The following is a 25,257-nucleotide window of genomic DNA, read 5'->3' on the forward strand; positions in this document are numbered from 1 at the left end:
TTTTTGGGGGGCAGGGGCGTTGCTAGAGGGACGCCCCTCCCCCATCTGTAAGGATATTGTCGATAAAATTATGCTGCTGTCGGGAAAATGAGAAAGGGGGAGAGGAAAGAAAGGAAAATAAAGAAAAGAAAGAAGAGGAAAAAGAAGAAAAAAGAGAAAAATAAACAAAATAAAACTGGGGATAAAAGAGAGTAGAGACGGGGGTAAGAGCCTGAGAGAAGAGGGGTCGGAGTAAGAGAGGGACGAATAGGAGTAAGAGAGACGGAGATGTTGGGTGGAGTCACCACGTCGAGGAAGCAAGAAAGATGTTGCTGTGTCGGGTCCGCTGTGTCGGTAATCTTGCACGAGCCTCGTGTACTATATGAATGCAGGTCGGTGAGATGTATTATGTCGGTCGGCCGGCAAATCTTTTTTTCCCCTACGAACTGTGACTTTTTATCGGACAAAGAAACATTTTTGAAAATTAAGACAATTATAAAGAGTGGGTACAACGAATCGCCTTCTTTTTCTAATAATTAAATGAAATGTCAAAGATTCCACGTTTCGCGCGGGAGGGAGGAAAATAAATTCAGATAAGGATTAAGATAAAAAACAGTACAACGAATCGATCTTCTTTCTCTAATACTTTAATGAAACGTAAAAGCTCCTGCGCTTCGCGCGGGAGGGGCAAAACAAGAATTAGGAGTCTGGATCAGTACAACAAATCGTCTTCTTTTTCTAATAATTTAATGAAATGTCAAAGTTTTCGTGCTTCGCGCGATCGAGAGGGGGGAACTGAAAAATAATTTGGCTCCTGGCCCAGGGTTATAGGGTTTAATTGGTAGACATTGGGACATTAGGCATTATTTTTCTCTTTACTTTTATTTTTTTTTTTACTTCCCAAATGTATAGGGACATACTTATGTATTGTTTTATGCGCTATAAGAATGGTTGTTCGTTATCATTATTATTATTAGTAATATAATTATTATCATTATCATTATTAGTGTCAAATTCCCCTTGACAATCCACTACTGGGCCTTTAAATGCCGTCACCGATTTCTTCATCTAGACGATGTCTCCATCTGATCCACGGGTCGATCAAAAATCCAATAACACCAGCGATACAGAGCAGAGCTCCCGTCAAGCAGAAACAAGATCTGTAATCGTTGGTCCAATCGAAAAGTAGTCCTGTAATCAAAAGAAAAAATAGCAAACTATTATAAATCAATCAAAAGAGGGAGACATCAACGAAGTTCAGTATTCGTTCTGAAAGACTCCAATGACTTGAAATTATAAGAGGCTAATATAACGTAAATTTCTGTTCTGCCTTAAAGTTTAAAATTGGCAAAAGATTATGTCACTATAATAATTACGATGTTGCTACGATTAATTAAAATGCTGAAGAAGAAAACGAAAATATAAATACTTTTCTTCGTCCTCTTTGACACCTTACAATGGAATATTTCTTCCTCTTCTACTTAATCAGGTATTTTTCATTGAGGGTTAACATGATGCAGCGTGGAAATCAATGAATTTTAGTCCTGCTACAAACTGAAACGAACTAAATCCATGTTGAAGTAACATACCTAGTAAATACGTTCCCAAGAGCTGTGAAATCCCCGTGAAGAAACTCTGCAAGCCGAAAGCGCTGGCCAGTTCTGAGGGCGCTGTATACTTTTTAGTCAGGACCGGACACAATGGAATTTGGGCTCCCGTCGACAGTCCGAAAATGATGGCATAGACAACAAAGGCTGGATATGTTCCAAAAGTAACAATGATGTAAAGGCTACAGCCTGCGAGTACTGAAGTCAACCCGTAGAGCTTGGTCGGTGTGATGAGTTTGAAATCGAGAAGGAATCCGTGAGTGAGACGACCCACGAGGCTACAAAGTCCCAGGATAGTGAATATGAAGGACGCCCTCAGCTCACTCACGCCTGATGATACGATGTAGCTGGGCAGGTAGACATACGAAGGGAAGTATCCACCTCCCTGAAATGTTGCTATGAGGCAGAGGAGAAGAACGTTCGAATTTTTCCACAAAAGGTTGAAACCGAACAAATCGAGAACATCATTGATAAACTGACGACATTTTACCGCGCAGTATTGGCAGGAATTTCTTTTTGACTCTGTGTTGTTATCATGCTGCAGTGATGTCTTAGTTTGGAATTCTTTAATCGATTCGCGAGGCTGTATATCTTCCTTCCTGTCCATCTTGGGAATGGCAATCTCAGATTGCACATCAGGGTAGATTACGGTGTCGTCGGGACCATTGCGGACTACCTGCAATGGATCTTCAGTGTGAGCAGGATCAACCACTGACACGAGCGGTTGTAGTTCTACTGTCTCCCCATGCTCAAAAGAATTCATGGAACTGTCAGCCGGAAGATTAAGTATGATCTCAATTTCCCCATCAACTGCATCTTCATCTTCGAGGTAGTCATTCGTCAGTGGACGTGGAGCATTTCTTCCTTTCGTATCTTTTTTCCTTTTTGACCACCAGGTCAAGGGTCGGTATACTGCTGCGGTGACGCTCAGGTTCGCGACTAGACCTGCCATGATAAGAAGTGCACCTCTCCACGTGAAGACTTCAATGAGCAGCGCCATCAATGGTGATCCAGCCATGATGCCCATCCCCACTCCAGAGTATGCCAACCCGTTTGCTCGGCCCAGCCATTTATCAAAGTAGACACTGACGACAATGACAGTTCCTTGATAAACCAATCCCATCGATGTACCTATGAACGATAATAGGGTAGTAGGCAAGAATAGGCAATAGTTTAAAAATATTTGTGGCTTACACCCAGTAAATAAGATCGATTGATCGATCTGTAATTGAAAAACAAGTCAGAAAAATCTTGGAACCAGCGGGATTTGAACCTGCCATCTACTGCTTGCCGGGCAGCGACTCTACCCCCAGGTCATGACTGGTCCATGGCACAGTCACGATGAACTAGAAACAAATACCCAAGCTCTCCTGATTCATTCTGACTTATTAATATTCATTAGTCCGCCTAACCCCGCTGGTTCCAAGATTTTTTCTGACTTGTTTTTCCATTACAGATCGATCAACCGATCTTATTTACTGGGTGTAAGCCACAAATATGTTTAAACTATTGAAATTTCTCCCAGGAAGCATTACATTTATAAAGAATAGGCAAATAAGTAAAGCAGGAAATAAATTCACAGCGTTAAGGGACTGGATTCTTGAATGTTATCACCTAAATTTAAGAAAAGTTCACTTTTGTATCCTTACTTTTCTTTAAACATTAAACCTTTAATAATGAAAGCATAGGCATACACTATATTATAGATGTCAAAACCTTTTCCATGTCGGACAAAGTATCCAACTCCTAAACATTAATTGTATCAATATCCATTTTTCTTTTAATGGATTTCAAGAAAAAACATTACCGACTGTATAACGTAATAACATGGTATACATGGTACTAACCAATTAAACAGGAGCATATAAAGATCTGCCATAGTTTGTTGGTCATAGAAAGCAGTAATATCGATGTCATTGCACAGAAACCACCAACAAAGACGATAGGACGACATCCGAATTTCCGATTTAATGCACCCGCCACAGGAGCTGAAAGAAGCAAAAGACATATAACAATAAAGATTTAAAATACAAAGCGTTAGCACTCGGTCATTGATTAGGTCAGGGGGCTAATTGTATGAAAGCCAACACTGAATTGAGAAAGTACAGTGACTTTTAGCGGAAAAGGAAAATGATTTTTTGGAAGGAACGAATGACTGCATAGCAATAAGTGTCCAGAGTGCTGCGATTTATTTCTTTAAATTCGACACTTACAATGTTATCTAACTTGATTTATGTCACAGATTGTAGAGATTTAACAAAATAACAATCCATTAACAACGAGATGACACAAAAATGTTTTTAAAAAAATATATGGACTACTTTGATAATGACATTCCATTGCTCTTAATTACTGAGATGAAAATGTAAATTTTAGTAATTTTACCACACCCATCTAGCCCCATGACCGACATACTAATATTACCTATCAGGAATCTTGGTGACGTCGCTAGTGTACTGGCCCATGAGACTTGCGAAGGGGTGACTCCAAGTCTTTTCTCCCATTCAACCGTCAGGAGAGGCATGGAGGAGCTCTGCATTGACACGATGGCTCGTCCAATGAAAGCTGCTATAACAACCACCACCGCCCATCTGCCATCTACCGGGCTCGCTGATTGGCTGGGAACATGATGTCTGGTATCTCCATCAACATCAATAGAAGATGTGGACGGTTTGTTTGCCGCCATAATTTATCCGTGAGAAAAAAATATTTCAGAATACAATCAAGAATATTCTGTGAATAAATAAAGAGACAATTATTTTTAGTGTTAACAGTGTCAATATTATATTGACAAGTGGGTTCTTTCCTTAAACCTCCTTGTCATTCATTGTATATGATTGTGTCTTGGGGTAGTGGTTAATTCACATGGCTTTCAATCGTAAGGTTGAGGGTTTGAACCCTAGCCCTCCATTGATGTCATTGTTCAAGGCATTGTCATTGATCTACATTTGTCACTCTCTATCCAGGTGCACGTTGATACCTGAGCTAGTAATTTTGGTGGCTTGGCTTGGTAAATGTAATCCCCACGTGGCTAAGCCGAAAAGGGGAAAATGTTTTTCTTCATTCATGTCTTCAAAAAGTTTCATCAAAAGTAGAAAATAGATGCTAAGGAATACTCGCTAACTAAAGGTGAAACGAATAAAGTAAATTTTCTCAAATTTCATAGAGAAATATATACGTATTGTATACATACATGTATATATAAATATGAGCGTGTATGAGTGCGGGTGTGGGTATGCGTGTGTGCGTGCGGTTGTGGGTATGCGTGTGCGGTACTAACTTTAGAAAAGATGAAAAAAAGCATTTTTAAGTATAGGGATGAGGAAAAGAAAATAGCAATTAAAATGGGAAAGCTGGGATCACATTTCTTAAAGTGGGAGCAGCTTAAGATTAATTAAGATTTGTTTTCTTCTCCACCGTGAGCCTGTTAAAAGCGTAACTCTATTTTGCGGCCTGGATAACTTATTTAGTATATTTTTCTTGAGTTGAGAATGTTGGCAGACATCCACTGAGTGAGTAGTGTGTGTGGGGGGGGGTGGGTGGGTGAGTATGTGTGTGGGTGGGTGAGTATGTTTGTGTGATGGAGGGTGAGTATGTTTGTGTGATGGAGGGGGCAGGGAGGGGGCAGGATTGTTCCAGTAAAATTACCTCCAGATTTGTTTAAGTTTTTTTTGTAATATATATGTGAATAACATTTACAATTGACATATTATGTTTAGGTACTTATACGTTTACTTTGTTGCTAAGTTATATTATACTGCAAATAAGTTTTTGTTTAATTATGTTTATGTAAAATGACCAATATTGAACACGTTTATTTTATTCAATTGTATGTTATGGTTTGTATTACTCATTTGGAGAAATAAAACAAAATTGTTAAAAAAAAAAAAATTAAAGTGCGGGTGGGTGTGTGTGTGTGTGTGTGTGTATCTTCGTTATGTTTTAAAGGAAGTTCCTGGTTTGCTTCATGTCTTTTACCTAGTCATTTGGGTTGAAGGGTGACCAATGGCATGAGCAGAATGTTGAATTGGAACGGGAACTGTTCCAATTCAGTGGCGGATCCAGCCGGCGGGAAGAGGGGGGTCCCAATCCGTGAGAAAATATTAGTTGCGACTCAGCCGTCGGTGAATTAGCGGGGGGGGGGGGGGGTAGGGGGCACTCTTTTTTGGTCCAATTTTTCAGGAAATATTTTGCGTCGACTCACTCAGCCGGTGAATAAACGGGGGGGGGGGGGGTTGAGACCACTATTTTTGGGGGGGGACCTAATTCGTGAGATTTAAAAAAAAAAAAAATTTGTTGTTGTTGTTGACCCGTCAGCCCCCCCCCCCCCCCGTGGATCCACGCCTGCAGATGATCCAGCCGGCGTCAAGGGGGGGGGGGTAGCCAAATCTTAATACAAAATTTAGTGCTGTCTCAGCCGGCCGGCGAATAAGCGGGAGGGGGGGCGCTTTTGTTTTTTGTTTTTTAAAGGTTAACTTAACGTTATTATCCTATTTTTTTTTATCGTTTTGGGGGCTGGGGGGGCGGGCCGGAAAAATCGCTACGTGGATCCGCCCCTGCAATTAACCCTGCCTTTTTTTATATTGAAATGTTTTAAGGACTGGACCTTATCCTACAGTTAAAACGCGTGCCAGTTTTTGGAACAAAAACTCACAGCTATTCTGTCTTTGACGACCTAATAGTGTTAGTTGGAGACCATTCCTTTAGAAGGATTATGAATACATGTGATTATATTCATCCAGAAAACATTTGAAGCTAGTATGCTTAATAATTGAGGAATGTCATTACTCATGGGAAAAAATGTCTTTATATACAAGTCACACCAACGAGACGGACACCAGGCTGGCAATCGACAGAATAAATATTAAAAAAATAAATATTACCCCTAATGACCTAGATTAATTGGTTTGGTGTCAGCTTAGCGGTATGACTAAGGCATTGCCACTGCACAATCCAATAAGAATGTCTTGCCCGCGTCTGATATATCTTTATCAAAATTAGATGGTAGGGAATTTTGCATATATTTCCTAACTGTGATGAAGATAACAATTTGTTATAAACGTTGTATCTGTAAGTTGAGAATTGAGAATAATATTGATGTAATCTATATAAGAAATGTCTATATACAGCAGACGTTAAGTATAATGGTACGGTCACAAAGGTTTGTACGAACCATGCGTTCGTACGTCTCTTCCTGTTTTTTCATGGTCTTTTCGAATTTCCATGGTCTGAAAATCGTTCGTACGGCGTTCGTAATGGCATTTGTGACTGAGACTTGCTCGTTACCCACGTCTTGGGTTTCTGAATAAGGGGAGTATAATCTTGCTGGTACTATTTTACCTTTGGAAATGACACTAATGCCGTTATACACAAATACACTTTGGGCGACCTTCCACGCAAGCCGCCGTAAGTGGCGCTACAGTTGGGGGGCAGCTGGGGGGCTTCTGGATAGCACCTGAATGGGAAAGTTGAATGAGCGAGAGCTCGTTCGTACTTAGGCCCGCATCTACTGGCGGTGTGGTGAGAGTGCCTCCGTACCGTAAGATCGAACTCACAACTCTGCTCCAGCTAGCTAAAATTCCTTGAATTATTTATATTCTAACTCTAAATCATTCCGTCTCTCACTCTCTTCAATTCAATAAAATCATCTGCATGTTAACATACACGATAATGAATATGTGGGGCACTGTTACAACGGCGTCTCCCAAACTTCGATTGCCGAAAACGCACGCAAAACTCGCCAATGACGGACATCATCTACCCATTCATCCATCGTAAATGAAATAAATTTAGACAAAATGAAGTTGAAATGTCCGAAAGCGGCAAGGAATAATAAGTGGTTTGTCTGTGAGAAAGCAATGATCGTTGCATGCAAGATGAAAGCGCAAGCTGATAGAAGCCCCCCAGCGTGTAATGATAAACGTAGAGGGCTCACATCCATGAAAATTCGCCCGTATCGGTGTATACGTACCGTGCATAGAGATCTATTTATAGATCTCTATGTTACCTTGTCACTTACATATTATATTTTACCCGCATGTTCTGCTGTAAATAATTGAATGGAATGAAAACAATATTACACGATCGCAAAGGCTTATGCAAAATATGCACTTCCAATAGCCCTGTCTATATCTTCTGAGATGTGTGAACATTGTATTGATGTACATGTACTTCTTAATCCTTAATTGATATCAAAGGAATATACCGTATAGGGTATTGGAACAACTCCTAGGTTGATTTTGTTTTCGAAAGCAGTTAAATGGGTTAGTCTAGTCAACATGCACACAAAAGCATAACCCTGCTCCAATTAAGGGCCGCCCCTATTTTCGATTGCTGCAACTAACATACCAATAACGTGACACTGTTCGATTATAATCTTCGACAAACACTTACCCTTACCAACGAAATAAGATGTAATTCCCTGAACGTATTCCTCGTGAATGAATGTGCTGTTTTCCGTGCATTTGAATAGTTGGTTGATGTACAGCGTCGTGTGTACTCGTCATATGTGGGAGCGTGTTTTAATTGCTTACCGAAGCATGGGGTTCAGGAAAAACATAATTATTGTTTATGGTCGAATCGTAATATACCTTTGTAAGTATACACCAGCAGAAATAGACGCGTGGGTAGTGATGCTCATTAGTGACTGATGCATCATAACAAGTTTGCAGAACCTGAATTTGGAGTCAGTACTGGGACAGTCGGAAATTGGTTTTGATTGATGGAGAGAGAGCATATAACTCTCATTTATTTCTTCCAATATGTACAATAAAAAATTGTTTACATCAATATATTTGATATACATACACACATACATACATATGAGCTAGTAGAAACAAATACAAAGAAATCAAAGAAAAGGGTGTCCTCAAGGGCTTGTTAGGAGGGGATCACCAGAACAAATTTATATTTAAAAGTGCGAGAATTCTAAACTCTGACATAACAACGGGTGTTCCAAAAAATGTAGGCGTGAAGAAAAAGAACAAAGAATAGATACATATTCAGACGAATCACGCTAACGGCACAGAGAGTACCAGTGTGTGGCGCCACGTACACCAGTCATGCAGAAAGGCCACTGATCCCAAACGATTTGAATAGAGGCCAGCTGTCATAAAAACACAAGGTGAAGGTCATATGCATTTGTTGTTTCCCCTGTAAGCGCGTTTCCTGATAACAAAAAATGTTTTTACCTAGTACTTATCTTATTGTACTATAGTATGTGGGAAACTGTGCAACCTCTACGTTGAACAGGCTTTTTTTATTACAAAAAACGTGCAAATACGTGTTATTATACAAACTGTCATTTTTAAGCCTCGACAGGTTCTCTTTTTCAAAAAGTTTACATTTTAAAAGTTTCAGATATTCATGTTACTCAGGTCGCATCAGTATTAAATGAATATTTTATAAATAACATGTACGCCGAAAGATATCAAACCAGAAATTCCAGTAACCTGTAAATGTGTTCCTTTTTATTATAATAATATCTCAAGGACCACTGTGAAAAAACTCTGGAATTCCTTTTCTGTTGAACTTAAATCTTGCCCGTCACTTGACTCTTTTAAATGAAATCATAGAAATGATATCGAGCTCCTATACCGTCATGACAATTGATCAACGTATCCCTTTATTTATAATGTTTGTTCCACCTCGGGTGTTCGTTTATATTCTGTTTGACTTTACTTGTAAATGGTTTGTTAAGTCATATTCTGTGCTTGTATTACATATTGTCCAATTTATATATTTGTCAGGGTTATGCCTCGAAAGGCCAATGTCCTATGCGGTTTCCGTCCACATTATGGTTTTACTGTGATGAATTGCTTACATATTATGCTTTTGTCCTACAATATAAGAAGGTAAGAATGTTTCTCAATTTCTTCAGAAGTCTAAGAGAATCACATCATCAACTTTGCTTTGTTAAGTATATAGCATAATATAATGCGAGAAATATAACTGTTTATCCATTTCTTCTGAAAAAAAAACCCAAACAGATAAAGGGGTTAAAGAGATCACATCGTCAAACTTGTAGCACAATACAATATGAGAAAGCAAAACTGTTTCTTTATTTCAACATTTCTTCTGGAAAAAATAAAGAGATCACGTCATATGTTATCAAAGTGTCCTATACTTAATGTTAAAATAAGAGGTACAAATATTGAGAATGTTGAGAGTACAAAATACCTTGGTATTAGTATAGACAACGAAATGAATTGGGATGCTCATATAAATATAATGTGTCAGAAATTTAGTAAACTTATTGGCTTCCTTTGTAGATTAAGACACTTTATGAATGAATCTGATTTGAATCTAATGTACAACACCATAATTATGCCACCTTTTGAATATGGAGACATGATTTGGCAGTCCACTACTAGATCCTCCCTTTCAATTTTACAAAAGCTTCAAAACAGAGCGGGCCGTATGATAATGAAAGTAAATCCTTATTCTCATACATCCAACCAATATCTTCATGATACTCTAAATTAGGACTTTCTAGATTGCCGTTACAAAAAGCATTATGTACTATGATTGTTAAGATAATAAATAATTACACCCCGTCTTATATGTCAAATAATATCAAATATCGCACGTATAATTATTAATTTCGCTCGTCCCAAAATCTAGATCTCCCCAAACCGAATTCAGTGCACGAGAACATTCTTCTATAGGGGGCAACACAATATAACCAACTACCAGAATACATCTGAAATGTAACTACATTAAGATCCTTCCATACCACAATAACTGCTAATTTTTCTTAAAGGGATAGTTGAGTTCTGTTTTCTGACCGCAAATGCCTTCAAAGTGCATGGTTATTGCTCTTATTCTTATCTATGACATTTCTAGTACCCTTTTAAATTGCTATGAAGGTAATTTTAGGCCGCAAAATGTGTGAAATTTAGCCAATACGATCATAACAATTCAGCTCCACTTCCCCAAAAATACGGTGACCGTTAATTAATTATTTAATTAAAAATATAAATAAATGATAATATATAAAACACGAAAATGCTAACAATAAAGCCAACATCGGCATTGGCTGAAATGCGACGTAAAAGGCGCTATTTCGTTTGTTCAACGGCTTTTTCAAATTATCTAATATTTGTGGTATTAGAAGTATTAGAAATCGTTATATTTATGGATATTTCAGCTGTCTCTAAACCGATTTTGATCCACAAAAAAAAATATTTTTGTCATTTAAAGGCAGGCTTTACTACTTCAGCTAGAAGGGATTAGACCACCCAGTGAGCCAGCGAGGTCACTGTGACAGGTGGCTATCTCATTAACTCAGCTCTCATTTAACATTAGAAATAGAGGATCATGGGGGACCAACAGGCACCGATTGAAGAAGTTTTCTATATAGAGGGAGCAAGTAGCTACAAGTAGGACAGTGTGCCTTTAAATTGTATGTTCTTTCAAATTTGACACTCAGTTTTTCATTATCTCCTAACAAATTATTTTGTGTAGCGCCCTCTGCAACAGAACTCAAATGATTGTTTTGCATAACCTTGGGTGTGCGTGTATGTGTGTGTGAGCGCGCATGTTATTATTTTAAAATTTGTGTAATTTTGTATTTTTTAAAACTTATATTTATGTTGTGTTTGTATTCTGCTTATTGTCGTTTTAATTAAAATATTGTAGTGTGAGGACCCCCAGAAAGGAACGTAATGTTTTTTAAACATTGCTAAATTGGGCTTTCCTCCGATTTTTGTCTATGTACATTTATTAAAGTTTCGTTTTGTATATTTCACCATGTATAATATCTTTATCTGATTTCGGACATAAGAACGAAAACAACAACTACAACATCGTCCAAAAAACTTGTAGCACAATATAATATGAGATTTCTTCGGCAATTATTCAGAAGATTAAAAGAATCACACCATCAACTTTGCATTGTTAAGTAGCATAATATCATATATGAGAAAGAATAACTCTTTATCCATGTCTTTTCGAAAAATCCAAAAGATTAAGAGATTAAAGAGATGACATCACCAAACTTGCAACACAGCACGATATGAGAAAGCAAAAGATAGATCGTATAATCTATAACAAAAGTTGTGGTACAATATGTTATGATAAGGTATTAAAGACTGTTTCTCAATTTCTTCAGAAGGTTGTTAAAAAGAATCACATCATCAACTTTGCATTGTTAAGTAGCATATTATATATGAGAAAGTATAACTATTTATCCTTGTCTTCTGGAGCAAAAAAACGAAAGATTAAGAGATTAAAGAGATCACATCACCAAAGTTGCAGCACAATACGATATGAGAAAACAAAATTGTCTCTCCCGAAAAAGAACGTCAACCTTTGAAGTCGTTAAAGTAAACTGTATAGGGTACTGTTACGGTTTCTCCATTTTGTCATGAGGGAAAAAAGAAACAAAAGATCACACCACATCACATCATCAATCTTTTGCAGTAGATATGGTATATAATAGCAAAATACAATATGAGAAATTAACTGGTTCTCCATTTCTTTTGACAAATGATATGATTAAGAAATCACGTCAAATCTCATTATCAAACTTGGTAGTATTATAGCACATAAAAGCAAAGCTATGATAATGAGAAAGTAATAGATTAAGAGATCACGCTGGATCACAACATCAAATTTGTAGGTAGCACAATAAAACATTTTAAAAAGTATGAAGAAAAGGCAGTACCTCATTGACTGGTGATAATCATTAATAGTCCTTGTCATCAATCCACTTGGATGTGCCTGTTTCTTTTGACTATGACTGGGTCATAATGCTAAAGTTTAAATTACCACACATGTTCCGGCGGTCGATATTCTACAGTTACTGTAACCGAATTTTAACTTCGGCCCTCGACCAAGCACATATATATATAACCCTAATCTTAAACCTTAAAGGTGAAATTCAAAGAAAATCACAAATATGTCATCTAAAATATCACTAGAAACTGGTAATCTAACAGATGGCCATCGTACAAGTTATAGGTCAACTACATATCGGGTGATTTATAAAAAAAAATACAAATACAACCACCTCCATAGCAGCTGGGATATACCAGAGATTCGCCGGAAAAATAACGATGTTTTAATGACGTCACTATATGGACCAACACTGCCCAAGCAGACGACATCCCACAGAGAATGAACATAATTGCAAAGCTATTATTTCTCAAATTATAATGAGTTTAGTGTATAGAAATGTAATGGCATGTCAAACCATTCAAAAGGGGATATGACCCGATTCTGATAACTAAAATCTTTTGCTTGTAAATACACAGGATAGGGGTTAATTAGCAATCAAAGAAACCAGACTTTCAAATTGAAAACCCCCTGGAATGATATTAAGGACGGCATTTGTTCCCTCTTGAAACGCCGAACATACCCCTGTGTGTGCAGCTGAATATACAATGGCGTCTTATTTTATTTACCATCGACAGATTCCTTCATTTTTGCATCGCTGCATTTGTCATCAAAATAAAACCATGCGCGGGGTTAAGAGTGAGGCAATAGATACAATTAGCCTGACGGTAGTGAAGTAAGAGAAAGCACTCAAGAAAAGATGAAAACACAGGCACTGAAAATGTGTGAGATGTCATGGGGCATAGTCTGCTTGTGCAAGTCATGTCCATACTGTGATCTCACACATCTCAGCAGCGTTCGGAGAGCTCTTCCTTTACTATGCCGGGGCTGTATTTAAGCGTTTTGTAATTTATAATAATCATTACTTCGAATTTTTCCAAGCATTGAATTTTGATAACCTTGTCGAATCAAAGTTTCAACTTTGCAATAATGAAAATAAATTTAGTTTTTAAAATTAATGAATATCAACTTTAAACCTAAAGCCAATAGCGACCTCAACCCTGTGTCTTTGATGAAATAAAGCCCGGGGAATATACCCGTACTACAGTAGTGCTTCTAGTACAGTATCATAGCCCTACTACGATCAATGACGAAGCTTGCACGTGATGATATTCTGCACTTATTCAAGTATTAACATCAGCTAGTAGAAGAGTTAGACATTTTGTAATCTCGCCGGACAAAACATGCCATCTTATACCATGAGCATTCTTATCCACCTTATCAGGGTGATAGCAGCGAATGGCATCAATCAGTAGCTTCCTATTTGAACATTTCGACGACGACGACGATGACGATGCAGAGGGTATCTTCGACTCATCAATCCCTTTAGGAGGCCACTGTTTGTATACTCGTTCGACGAATTTCTCAACGGGTAACTTTTTAAGTCTTTCCAGTTTTTTTAGAACGCCTTTCAGTTGGTCCTTTGCAACCTTTTTCTCAAGATCTTCCTTTTTTTCTTTTTCTCGACGCGCCTGTTCATCTGCGAATAATGAAAAAAAAAACTTTAAGAAAGGGGCATTTGGACCCATCACTAAATGGGGGTTTCTCTTATGATAATAATAATAACAATAATGATAATAACAATACTACTACAAATACTGATGATAATAATAATCATCATAATCAGGCGCGTACGCAGGAGGGGGGGCGTTTTGGGGGTTATCTCTCCCCCTCAATTTATTTTGTATTGTGTGTTTTTTTTTTCTCAAGAGGGGGGAGGGGTGAGTTTAAAAAAAAAACTATGCTACTCATTCCTCCCCCTATCCTAGATATGTTAAAAGAAATGTATATACTGATTAATGTAGCAGTCTCTATATAATGTATACATAGGACCATAATGAGCGAACATTTTACCTTTGGCTTTTGATAAACATTTCTGGACGACATCTTTTTGGTACTGGACGTCTTTTTCAAGGTCAGTGACGTTTACTTTGAAGCTTGAATCCGCACCTGTACATCTTTTCTTTGCTTCATTCAGGGTTGTACTACATTCATCCATGTACCTAGAGATACAATATCAACAAATAATAAATGAATGCAAAGCAACACTTACGCTGGAAGTATGAAGAGCCTTTCAAAAAGTTAACCTGAAGGAATTTTAGGTGCAATACTGTGTGTCATCTACAGACATGGGCCCTGTTTCATTTAACTACTTATCAATAACAAGTTACAATAACTGTTACAAGCTACAGAAATTGAGGTATTTGATTGGCTGAGAGTAAAGTTGTCACAGAAATTTAGCATTTGTCATTGATAACAAGTTTTATTAAAACGGATCTTGTATCAAGTCTTTCGTCTTTTTTGTGCATGGCTGGTCGTCAACAAAACGGAGATAAAGGTAAACTTGAGTTCTGGTAAAAAAAGAAAATGAATTCTCACAGAATCTAACGAAACTTACACTGAATGTTCAAGATTACAAATAAATGTCATGTGCCAAACCATTTTGGAAGAAAATGTATACTGGCTGAGTAATGAGCATAGTAAGATAAGGAAATCAGGGTAGTACTAGCCCCGACACCATGTGTGTTGTCCCATATACATCTTTCTGTGTAAGTGATTGTTACTTTACCAAGACTCTGCCAAATTTATGATGATTTTGATGACTCCAGAACCTTGCATTACACACCATTACTTACATGCTATATGATCAACTTTTCTGATCCATTCCACACCTTTTCTTTCACAATGCAATCGTATTACCATAACTCAAGTTTATCTTTAAGTCTTTTGTCAACTCTGTTTGTTGCTAAGGCAGGCAGCCAGTGAAAATTAACTCGTTAATCAAATTATGGAAATGCAAGCATTGAAGAGGTGTCGTGGACGAGTGGATATGTCACCGGACTGTGGATCACAAGGTTCGCAGTTCAAGTCCCACCGCGGCACTAATGTCCTTTGGCAAAACATTGATCTACATTTGCCACTCTCCACCCAGGTGTAAATGGGTACCCGGTAGGATGCGAAAGCTAATGTGGTTAGATTCGCACGTGTGCGCTTGTAACAAAGACGCCTGGCTGGAATGCTCCCCAGGGAGTGAAGAATGTGCATACATTGTGTGCGGGTAAGCCTGAATCCTATGACCGGGGTAATAATATATATATCTGTAAAGCGCTTTGAGAGGGCCTTCGGTCCTGAAAAGCGCTATATAAGAACTAGCTATTATTATTATTATTATTACTTTAAACAAACAGAACTTTGTTATTCCTTGCTCATTTTTCCTGATTAGGGTGTCATATGGAAGGGCAGAAATTGAACTTTCTAGAAATGTGATTTTCTCTTTGAAATTCAGATACCGTCCGCCAAATGACTTTTTGGTTTTCTCTCTTCAAATTGTATTTAATTGCTCAGGCATGAAATATGCATCATATGAGTTGCACTAAATAAAAGAGGGGGATCTAAGCTTTACAAATATATGTCATTTATTAATTATAATTGTGATTATTATAATTCTTGGTTTCGTTTCTTCTTGGACGCATTGTATATTGTGTGTCCATCCTCACTTTTGGTGTCTTTGGGGGGAAACTAAGTATAAAGAAAGGGTTACTACAGTTACTAGTAACTCCTTGGTATAACTCTTTTTAAAGATGTTCACACATAACGTACCCTTGGCAGCTCTTGTATTCTTGGTGCTGCAGAGCATCTTTTCCTTTTCTGAAATAGATATTTGCGATGCGAATATAGCAGCTGACCTTTGCGTCACATTCAGGCATGTAACCTACGTACTCCTTGAGGGCAGTGATCCGATCTGGAGAAGTCGAAAACAAATAAACAAATACATGTAGGAGTCGATAAAGGTACGACCCACGAGACCGACAATGTTGTTCTCGGTCTCACAAGCCTTTTGAAACGTTACACGAATGTTTTTTTTTAAAGGAACGTAAACAACACTTGACTCTTTGCTCCACTGGTAGGTTTAGGGGGCACAAGCGGCCCTTGCTCCCTTTTTAGGTACACAACTACGGACATCTTATTAAAGGGATAGTTAAATTCGGTTGCAGAGGGCGCTACACAAAATATTAAAAAATTGTGAGATAATGAAAAACTGAGTGTCAAAGTTAAATGAAAACAAAAATCATCTTTGTTAGATCAAAATCGGTTCAGAGACGGCTGATTAACATCCATAAATATAACCATTTCTAATATTTGTTTACTACCACAATAATAGATAATTTGAACCAGTCGTTTAAAAAACGAAATAGTGCCTAATACGTTTTATTCCCGCCAATGCCGGGGTTGGCTTTTTGTTGGCTTGTTCGTGTTGGTTATAATACGCACAACCAGCCGGCCCATGTATTTTTATTATTAATTAATTAATTGACGGTCACCGTATTTTTTTTGAAAGTACAGCTAAATTGGTATGATCATATTGGCTATATCACACATTTTGCGGTCTAAAATTATCTTCATAGCAATTTTAGGTCCTAAAAGGGCACTAGAAATGTCATAAATAAGAATAAAAGCAATAACCATGCACTTTGAAGGCATTTGCGGTCTAAAACAAAAGCTCAATTATCCCTTTAACATTAACTGTCTGTCATTTGTGAATAAACTGCTAGTTACGCAGTATGTTAGAAATACTTGATTTTACTTTACACGGTGCATCAGAATGACTATCAGTAAACGTCTTACTCGTTTAAAGTCCCTGTCAGGGTAGACAAATTGAGGGATGCCCTACCGCCGCCCCCCACCCACATTTCTGAGGAGTGAGGACCTGGTGATACCCATATGCATTTGTCGTGGTAAAGTGATTAGCTCCTCACTCTCAATCTAGGGGTTCATGGTCGATTCTCAGTCCGACACACACTGTACGTGGATAACATGGTTCCAGGTTCGAGTCCCGCTGTGGGGAAATCTTTATTAATACTGATGTGGCTATCCTCGCTATGTCAGACCAAATTATCAATCATCATAATTATGAATTTGATTATCATTTAAATCTTGACAAATATGTTTATCAATTAGGTGGGACATAACTTCTATTCAACGCGAGTACCTTCGTCATTTCTTGGTGCGATCCATGTTCTGATGTCATCTAGACATTCCTTGATAGATCTCTCCAGATGTTTGCCCCATTCTTCGACCATGCAGTTCCTTTTCGTGTAAGCGGTGCCGAAGTGCTGCAGAGCCTCTTTAAAGTGCGCATGTATCACCTGTTCCGTAAAATAGGTATGCATTGCGAAAATAAAAAGCATCTCAAACAAATGTAGCTTTATATATTAATAATATTAACGGGTTCTTGTACAGTACTTTAAGGCTAAAAAGTCATGATAAATGTGACCTCGAAATCTAGTTCATAGTAAGAACTAATGTCTAGTGATACCCATATTCATATTCTTTCTGCCACGGATGACTAAGTAACAGCTAGGGTTCTTTAAAAGTGCTGTAAAAATCTACTTGTACCAAGGAGGATATTAAGTTTGGGCTGATGAACCAGATGTGGGTCAGGCCATGCTACTTTGGTCTTAGTGATACCCTAGTAGGGGGGGGGGTAGTAGAGTATTTGGTCAAGGATCGATTACGGTCTAGCATTATGTCAGGGTATGGTGATCGGGGACGGAACCTAAACACATCTACAAACCTTTCGCTCATCAGGACATGTATTCATCTTCAGTTTAGCTAGCTTCCAATAAACAGTTCCGGTGTTCTTTGCCGCTGAAACCAAATCATCATCCTTTTGAGAACTGGCGTAAGCTTTCTTGTAACACTCCAGAGCACTCTATAAAAAATAGTAAAGGGTTCCTTAATTCATTTTTTTTTAATGAGTTGATAAGATGTATACATTTAATCGTCTTCCAGTGAGCCAACAATTACCAGGGTAAACAAATTACCCACAGTACATATAGAGACAGTTACATCCAGGAACTGAAAGCAAATTATACCTTTAGTCACGCCGCTGAATCGACTCCAAACCAACCGATTCTTAAAATGTGATTGGCCGTGTTCACACGATGGCGATTTTGGTCGACGTAAAGGTCGTGTTTAGAGCTAGTTGGTGTAAAGGTCGGCGTAGTGACCGTCTGATCAATATACTGTAGATCTAGAGGGATATTTTCATTCAATGATACCGTACATAATAATTCCCTAGAAATAATGGTCTTGAAGGTATACTTTCAAAATTAAAAGATCCGTATTTGTAAAGGCAGAAAAGTCTGAATGGTCGGGTTGTCGTGTATGGATACAGACCAGTAAACGTACGTGGGGACGAATTGCACAAAGGGGCGAAATTTCAAAAACTTTATTTTTCTCCATGAACATTATTTCGGGGGTTTTTTAAAAGAGAAATTCAGTACGCTGAAGTACAGTTTCAAACGAAACCCGTGGCACACGTAAAATGGCCCTTAAGGGGATCGCAGATTGTGTTCACCTTTTTTCCTTTTAAACCAAATTTGAGAGCTTGTTGTCATGTTTCTTTTTCCCCAACCCACCCCCACCCTCTCCATGGTCTGAGCTTTTCCTGATCAGTAAATTAACATTAGTGGGTTACCTTGAAGCGATCTAATTTGGCCTTGTCGCTTTCCTGATCACGAGCTGACTTGAAAAACGTGTTACCCTTTTCTCTTGACATTCTCGATGTGTCATGGTGTGTTGTCTGTCCGGCACCTAGACAAAGAAACACAAATTTTGTGTTACTCAGAGAGATTATACAAAAAAAAAATACATGTAGTACCGTTCACAATTTACAAAATATATCAAACAACACTTCCAAAATTCACTGTGCATGACAGCAGCAAGTCTTTCAATGGATGGCTCAATAAGAAGAAAAAAACACTAAAATAAAGTAGACTAATACGGGATAATTAGTAAGTAAAAGCGGAATGTAAAATAGATGAAAATTATATAATTATAATAAACACTACTCCTTCATACCCCCTTCTCTCGATGGCAATTAAGCACCTCCCCCCCCCCCCCCCCCCCCCCCCCCTGAGTCCAGAAATTCGACAACCGTGATGCCACTGATGCATATGGCTGGGTCGGGTCACTTTGGTATTAATTTTATTTGCATTAAAATTTAAACTAGTGTTTAGACGCATTTATGCTGATGTGAAATAACTAAATATCTTGATAACCAAAGCATTTATTCAGTTTCTCACCTTTATGTTGTTGCTCATGCGCCGTATCTCCTCCGGGAGACTTCTCTGTGTGTGGTGCTTTTGCAGGATTGCTGCCATCTTTGGCGCCATGGGACCCCGAGGTTCGACCAAAGTGCGTTTCATTCCAGACATTGTCGGCTACAACTGGACTGACGAAATTGATGCATTTTGCGAAGTATCCCTTGGGTCCTACGTACAAATGAAATTCCACTTGATCTTGAACTGCAACAGGCTTGAACGATACTTCAGAGACATGAAAGAATACTTTGCTGTAGGTTTCATCCACCTTTATAAACCCGAATCGACGTCTGTTAAGATATCGCGTCACAACGCCAGTTGCATCACAATTCAGGAGCGCCTCCTGGTTCACAGCTTCATCAGGTTCAGAGTCAGAATCTTCATCAGCAAGATTTAGAACCTCAATAGATTCTGCATAGTACCCTTTTGGTCCCACAAACAAATCAAACCTCACCTCATCTCCGACCTCAATGTATTTCTCTTGAACATCTGAAATATGAAAGAACACTTTGTTGTAAGTGTCATTCACCCAGATAAAGCCAAATCGACGTTTGTCATTGTACTGCTTCACTACTCCAGCAACTTCTTCATGAATAGGTGCCTCATCGGACTCAGACTCGGACTCATTATAATCATCATTATCCTCATCATTATCGTCATCATTCAGAACCTCAATAGATTCTGCAAAGTACCCTTTTGGTCCTGCCCACAAATTAAATATCACCCCATCTCCAACTTCAATGTTTTTATCTGGAACATCTGAAATATGAAAAAACACTTTGTTGAAAGTGTCGTCCACTCGGATGAAGCCAAAACTACGTTTGTCGTTGTATTGATTCACTACTCCGTATTCACCTTGTTGAATAAGTTCCTCCCCCGACTCAGACTCGGTCTCATCATCTTCATCATTATCGTCATCATGATCTCCATCATTCACAACCTCAATAGATTCTGCAAAGTACCCTTTTGGTCCTGCACACAAATTAAATATCACCCCATCTCCAACTTTAATGTTTTTATCTGGAACAGCTGAAATATGAAAAAACACTTTGTTGTAAGTGTCGTCCACTCGGATGAAGCCAAAACTACGTTTTTCGTTGTACTGATCCACTACTCCGTATTCACCTTGTTGAATAAGTTCCTCCCCGGACTCAGACTCGGACTCATTATTGTCATCATCCCAGGTTGAAAACTGGACAGATTTTGCTATGTATCCCTTCGATCCCATATACAAGTCAAATGTCACCTCGTCGCCAACTTCAACGGACGAGTATGAGACTTCTGAGATATGGAAAAACACTTTGGCATCATCATAAGTTATGAAACCAAATCCACCTTTCTTTTTAAAGTGCACTACTTCTCCAGTCACACCGCTGTCAATGAAGCTATCATTTGACATGATGAACTAACAGGTAATTCGATCGTGAAACTAACAAGTTATTCGATCAGTATATATTATCTATCTTTGTCACGACAATGCTGACAAATGTATACATACCCTACACCATTTGAACAGAAATCAGCCAATCTACTTCAAGCAACGAACGGTATGTCGATAATGGAAACGAGTACGAGCAATATGGTCCTAAATTATGAGGCGAATTGTAAGTCATATGATTACTCGTCAAGCTGCTGTAATCAAATACGTGTGTAACACACCAAGTTCGAATAACATACATGTAGCTAAAAAGCACACAAATGAATCGTAGTATCATCGTCAGTGTTTCTGTTTTCGGATTGCGCATGATCCGGGGATTCCCCACTGACCTTTGATCTCTGGTAGAGGTCAGTGGCACTCCCACGTTAGACACGTCTTTAGTATGGAGCGCCAAGTGTTAACCTAACTTTTTTGTACAATTTATGGCTATTTTCAAAAATATAATAGATAAAATAGCATCTATTGACATGATTGTTTGTTTTTGTTGTTGTTGTTGTCTTGAGTGGAAAGAGAGAGGGGGTGATAGAGAGAAAGAAGAATTAGATTCTGCATAGTACCCTTTTGGTCCTACAAACAAATCAAACCTCACCTCATCTCCGACTTCAATGTATTTCTCTTGAACATCTAAAATATGAAAGAATACTTTGTTGTAAGTGTCATTCACTCGGATAAAGCCAAAACGACGTTAGTCATTGTACTGCTCCACTACTCCGTATTCATCTTGTTGAATAAGTTCCTCTCCCGACTCGAACTCATTATAATCATCATTATCATTATCGTCATCATTATCCTTAATGTTCAGAACCTTAATAGATTCTGCAAAGTACCCTTTTGGTCCTACAACCAAATTACATTTCACCGCATCTCCAACTTTAATGCATTTCTTTGAAACAGCTGAAATATGAAAAAACACTGATTTGTTAGTGTCATTCACTCGGATAAAGCCATAACCACGGTCGTCATTGTACTGCTTCACTCTTCCAACTGCACCTTGTGGTAAAGGTTCCTCCTCGTACTCGGACCCGTACTCAGACGTTGACATGATAAACTAACTTAGTAATTTGATCATGAAACTAACACGTTATTCGATCAGTATCTTATCTATCTTTGTCACGACAATGCTGACAAATGTGTACATACTCTACACCACTTGAAAAGAAATCAGCCAATGTACTTCAAGCGACGAGTGGTATCATGTATGTCGATTATGGAAACGAGAAATACCGTCCTAAACATGAACTATGTCGCGAACTGAATGTAAACACTCAGCAAGCTGCTGTAAGCAATATGCATGTGCAACACAGGAAGAACTAATCAGATACATATAGGTGCAACGAACATAATTGAATCGTATAATATTGGTGTTTCAGTTTCCGGATTGCGCAAGATTTGTGTGTAGGGAATTATAAAGGACCGGGTAGATTCTGGACTATAATTTGTACTCCATCTATTGGCATAATTTTTTTGGTAGTTTATCTTGGGCAGAAATAGAGAAAGGGAGGGAGAAAGAGAGAGAGAAAGAGAAAGGGGGAAGACAGAAAGAGCATAACGAGAGAGAGGGGGAGCGAGACAGGGAGGGGGGAGAGAGAGAGAGAGAGAGAGAGAGAGAGAATTGAAATAATTTCTTTCACATACAATATGCCAGTGGGTATTTTCCACCCAAGTCAAATGTTCTAAAAATAGACATCGCAGACATCGACACATAGATTTCTATTCCAAAACAGAGTCATAAAAATGCAATCGCTGGCATTAAGTACAAAGTACAAGTACGCTGACAAATGACTCATAGCAATTGGAAAATGAATTTGAGATTAATTCATATTTATTTCATTCTCATTATCGGTTTAATATGGAAGACAAAGAGATCAGGGTAGTAAATAATTCAGAAAACAGAAGGAGGCGTGAAACTCGGAAAGCAAGGCTTGTGTTAGAAATGCCCATTACAAATTAAGACAAGTTACTGGAAAATCTAAGAAGAACAAAGGGCATTTAGATGATAATTTTATTTGAATTACATGTTGATAATTCGAGTATTTGCCTGTACTTGGTTTTCCAAAGATGTGGTCAGACTGATAATAAGCGACCAAGAAATTCGGTTTGCGGTGTGACTGCGACTAGAGGTGCGTGCGATAACTTTACTAAACACTCAAGATTACAATGTACTAAAATAATACGGAAGGCAGCATGCATCTCATTTAAAAACCAAATGAATCTTACTTGTTTCGGTTTCGTGAAACGCTCGATGTCCCGATTTACGTATAGATTAAAATGGCTGAAAAACAATTTAGTTTTAAGCAGGGGTGCGTGTTTTTTTTGGCCTGGTCTAGGCACTGGCGTCAGTGCTATGGTGTATGTTCATGGACCTAGTCATGGTATGTGCATCTAGTGTGCGAGATATGTATGTAAAGTTTTTAGGAGATCACTATGTAAGAAATTCATCTTATTTGCAAATTTTACAGAAGACCAACTCAGTAATTTGTTGAGTTTTCTCCCACGAACTCCACTGTGTGAGAGACGTTTACTGTAACAGCTCCATCTACGTTCAAAAGCTCATGTCCTCTCTATCTGAGCATGACTGCTGATATGGTGTTAGGAAAGAATGGGGGGGGATTTAAAAAAAGAAAAAAATTACAATAGGGAAGATACAAAGAGAATTTTGTTATCTCTCTCACTCACAAACATACACGCACACAAATAATCTTGACTGATATAGATAGCAATAGCGGTTTATTTTAATGGGGGCACTCTACAGTGTTGTTTGAAGGGTGGGCTTTTGGTGTGAAATATCTCGTTGTCGTTGTTGATAGGGGGTCTATCTTGTTTTCTAATCATTTCAAAACAACTTGTATTATTAACGCCTCTATCTGTAACATTGATATTTATGCAAGGACATTTACAAGTTCATACAGTTATTATTTCATAGCATGTATCCGTGTAGCCTACCTTACAATATGAAAGTCTCATTTGCTTGGAATTTTATTGAGGTGTTCCATATCCACATACTTTCAATGTTCCACTTGATATACTTTGTTAGAAAAAACACCTACTTTTTTTCTTCTTTTTTCAATATTTTTTTTAACATTGATTCCAAACAATACAAATTAATCTTTAAAATAAAATACAGTTGTGTTTCCTTGACATGAATTCAATTTGTTTTTATTACATAGATTATACAATTAATGAAGACAAAAATGAAATTAGTTGTAACATAAAACAAATAACCCCATCCAACCAAAACACTACTACCCCCCCCCCCTCCCCCACACACAAACGCACCCACCACACACGCACATACACTAACAAAAAAGATATGGAAAAGGGCACGAAAAAAAAAAATAGGGCGTAATATCAGAAGGTGGAAGGGGGGGATAAAAACAGGGGGTAAACCAACCCGCTCACACATTTTAAAAAAATTCCCCTTAACTTAATGAATAAATTTAACGTTATTCGTCTCTATTTTTTTCTTGGAAAAATGCTCAGTTGTGGATTTCTGAAAAAATATTAACAAGAAGGAAAAAAAAAATGAAATAATATATTCAAATCGCAAAATTGTCGATAAGACTTGATAATGAAACCTTTAATCCCCCCATATATCGAATGGTTTAGCCACAATGGTCAAGGTTTTTTTGTTTGAATTGATTTCCTTAGAGGGAGAGGCCTGGGCATCGTTTCATGAACCCGTTATAAGTACAAGTTCACCGACATCCCATTGAAACGCGTGTCAACTCAATCCATGTATTTTAATGGGATGTCTGTGAACTTGTACTTATGACGGTTTCGTGAAACGCTGCCCTGGTTAGCATTCAATAAATGTCCTCAGTACTCTTTAAGCATGTTGCGTAGCGCATCAACTCCTGCTCCTGACAAACATTGTCCAGAAACGTTCTGAAGACAAAATAAATAAATCTCAACATATTGCATGAAGTTTTTTCAAAACTAATTATATGTAATGGATACATGTACATTCTAGTGAAGGCTATAGCAGACCCCAAGCTAATTCTAATGCTGTTGTCGTTCATTAATCTGTTTTGACATCATGTATGACAACTTGAGATTTTTCTTATTGCTTTGAACTCCTCTCCTCTCTTGCCCCACAGTCTAAAAGTAGTTTTCATAATTCAAAGCAATAAAATACAAATAGACTACCTATTACGTGGCACTACTCTTACCTTCCCATCCTTCTCATCCTTTTTTGTGTTTCATCACATGCTTCTTTTTTTTCTTTTCTTTTCTTTTCTTTTATTGTCATCTATTTTATTTTTCTATCGTTCATTATACGCTTGTACAAAAT

At 38.0% G+C, this 25,257-nt stretch overlaps 2 protein-coding genes across 3 annotated transcripts; both read right to left on the reverse strand.

Annotated features, from left to right (window-relative positions):
* Positions 1 to 981: 981 nt before the first annotated feature.
* On the reverse strand, positions 982 to 8,106 carry LOC592182 (monocarboxylate transporter 9-like). Of its 2 annotated transcripts, none has more exons than XM_030981920.1 (5): positions 7,986 to 8,106; positions 4,011 to 4,319; positions 3,434 to 3,574; positions 1,569 to 2,717; positions 982 to 1,170 (listed from the first exon to the last, which is right to left on the reverse strand). In XM_030981920.1, the coding sequence occupies exons 2-5, from the start codon at positions 4,270 to 4,272 to the stop codon at positions 1,022 to 1,024; spliced, it is 1,701 nt and encodes a 566-aa protein (XP_030837780.1). In that variant the 5' UTR covers positions 4,273 to 4,319; positions 7,986 to 8,106; the 3' UTR covers positions 982 to 1,021. The 2 variants fall into 2 exon arrangements, with proteins under 2 accessions (XP_030837780.1, XP_030837779.1); XM_030981919.1 differs by having other exon boundaries at positions 7,980 to 8,106.
* Positions 8,107 to 13,371: 5,265 nt separating this feature from the next.
* LOC100893638 lies at positions 13,372 to 21,156 on the reverse strand. Its single transcript, XM_003729706.3, has 7 exons — positions 19,511 to 21,156; positions 18,904 to 19,019; positions 17,998 to 18,135; positions 17,413 to 17,569; positions 16,023 to 16,164; positions 14,277 to 14,425; positions 13,372 to 13,902 (listed from the first exon to the last, which is right to left on the reverse strand). The coding sequence occupies exons 1-7, from the start codon at positions 20,925 to 20,927 to the stop codon at positions 13,547 to 13,549; spliced, it is 2,475 nt and encodes an 824-aa protein (XP_003729754.2). The 5' UTR covers positions 20,928 to 21,156; the 3' UTR covers positions 13,372 to 13,546.
* Positions 21,157 to 25,257: the final 4,101 nt, after the last annotated feature.

Source organism: Strongylocentrotus purpuratus, unplaced genomic scaffold, assembly GCF_000002235.5.
Source record: "Strongylocentrotus purpuratus isolate Spur 01 unplaced genomic scaffold, Spur_5.0 spur5_scaffold_12, whole genome shotgun sequence".
In the NCBI taxonomy this organism is placed as follows: Eukaryota; Metazoa; Echinodermata; class Echinoidea; order Camarodonta; family Strongylocentrotidae; genus Strongylocentrotus; species Strongylocentrotus purpuratus.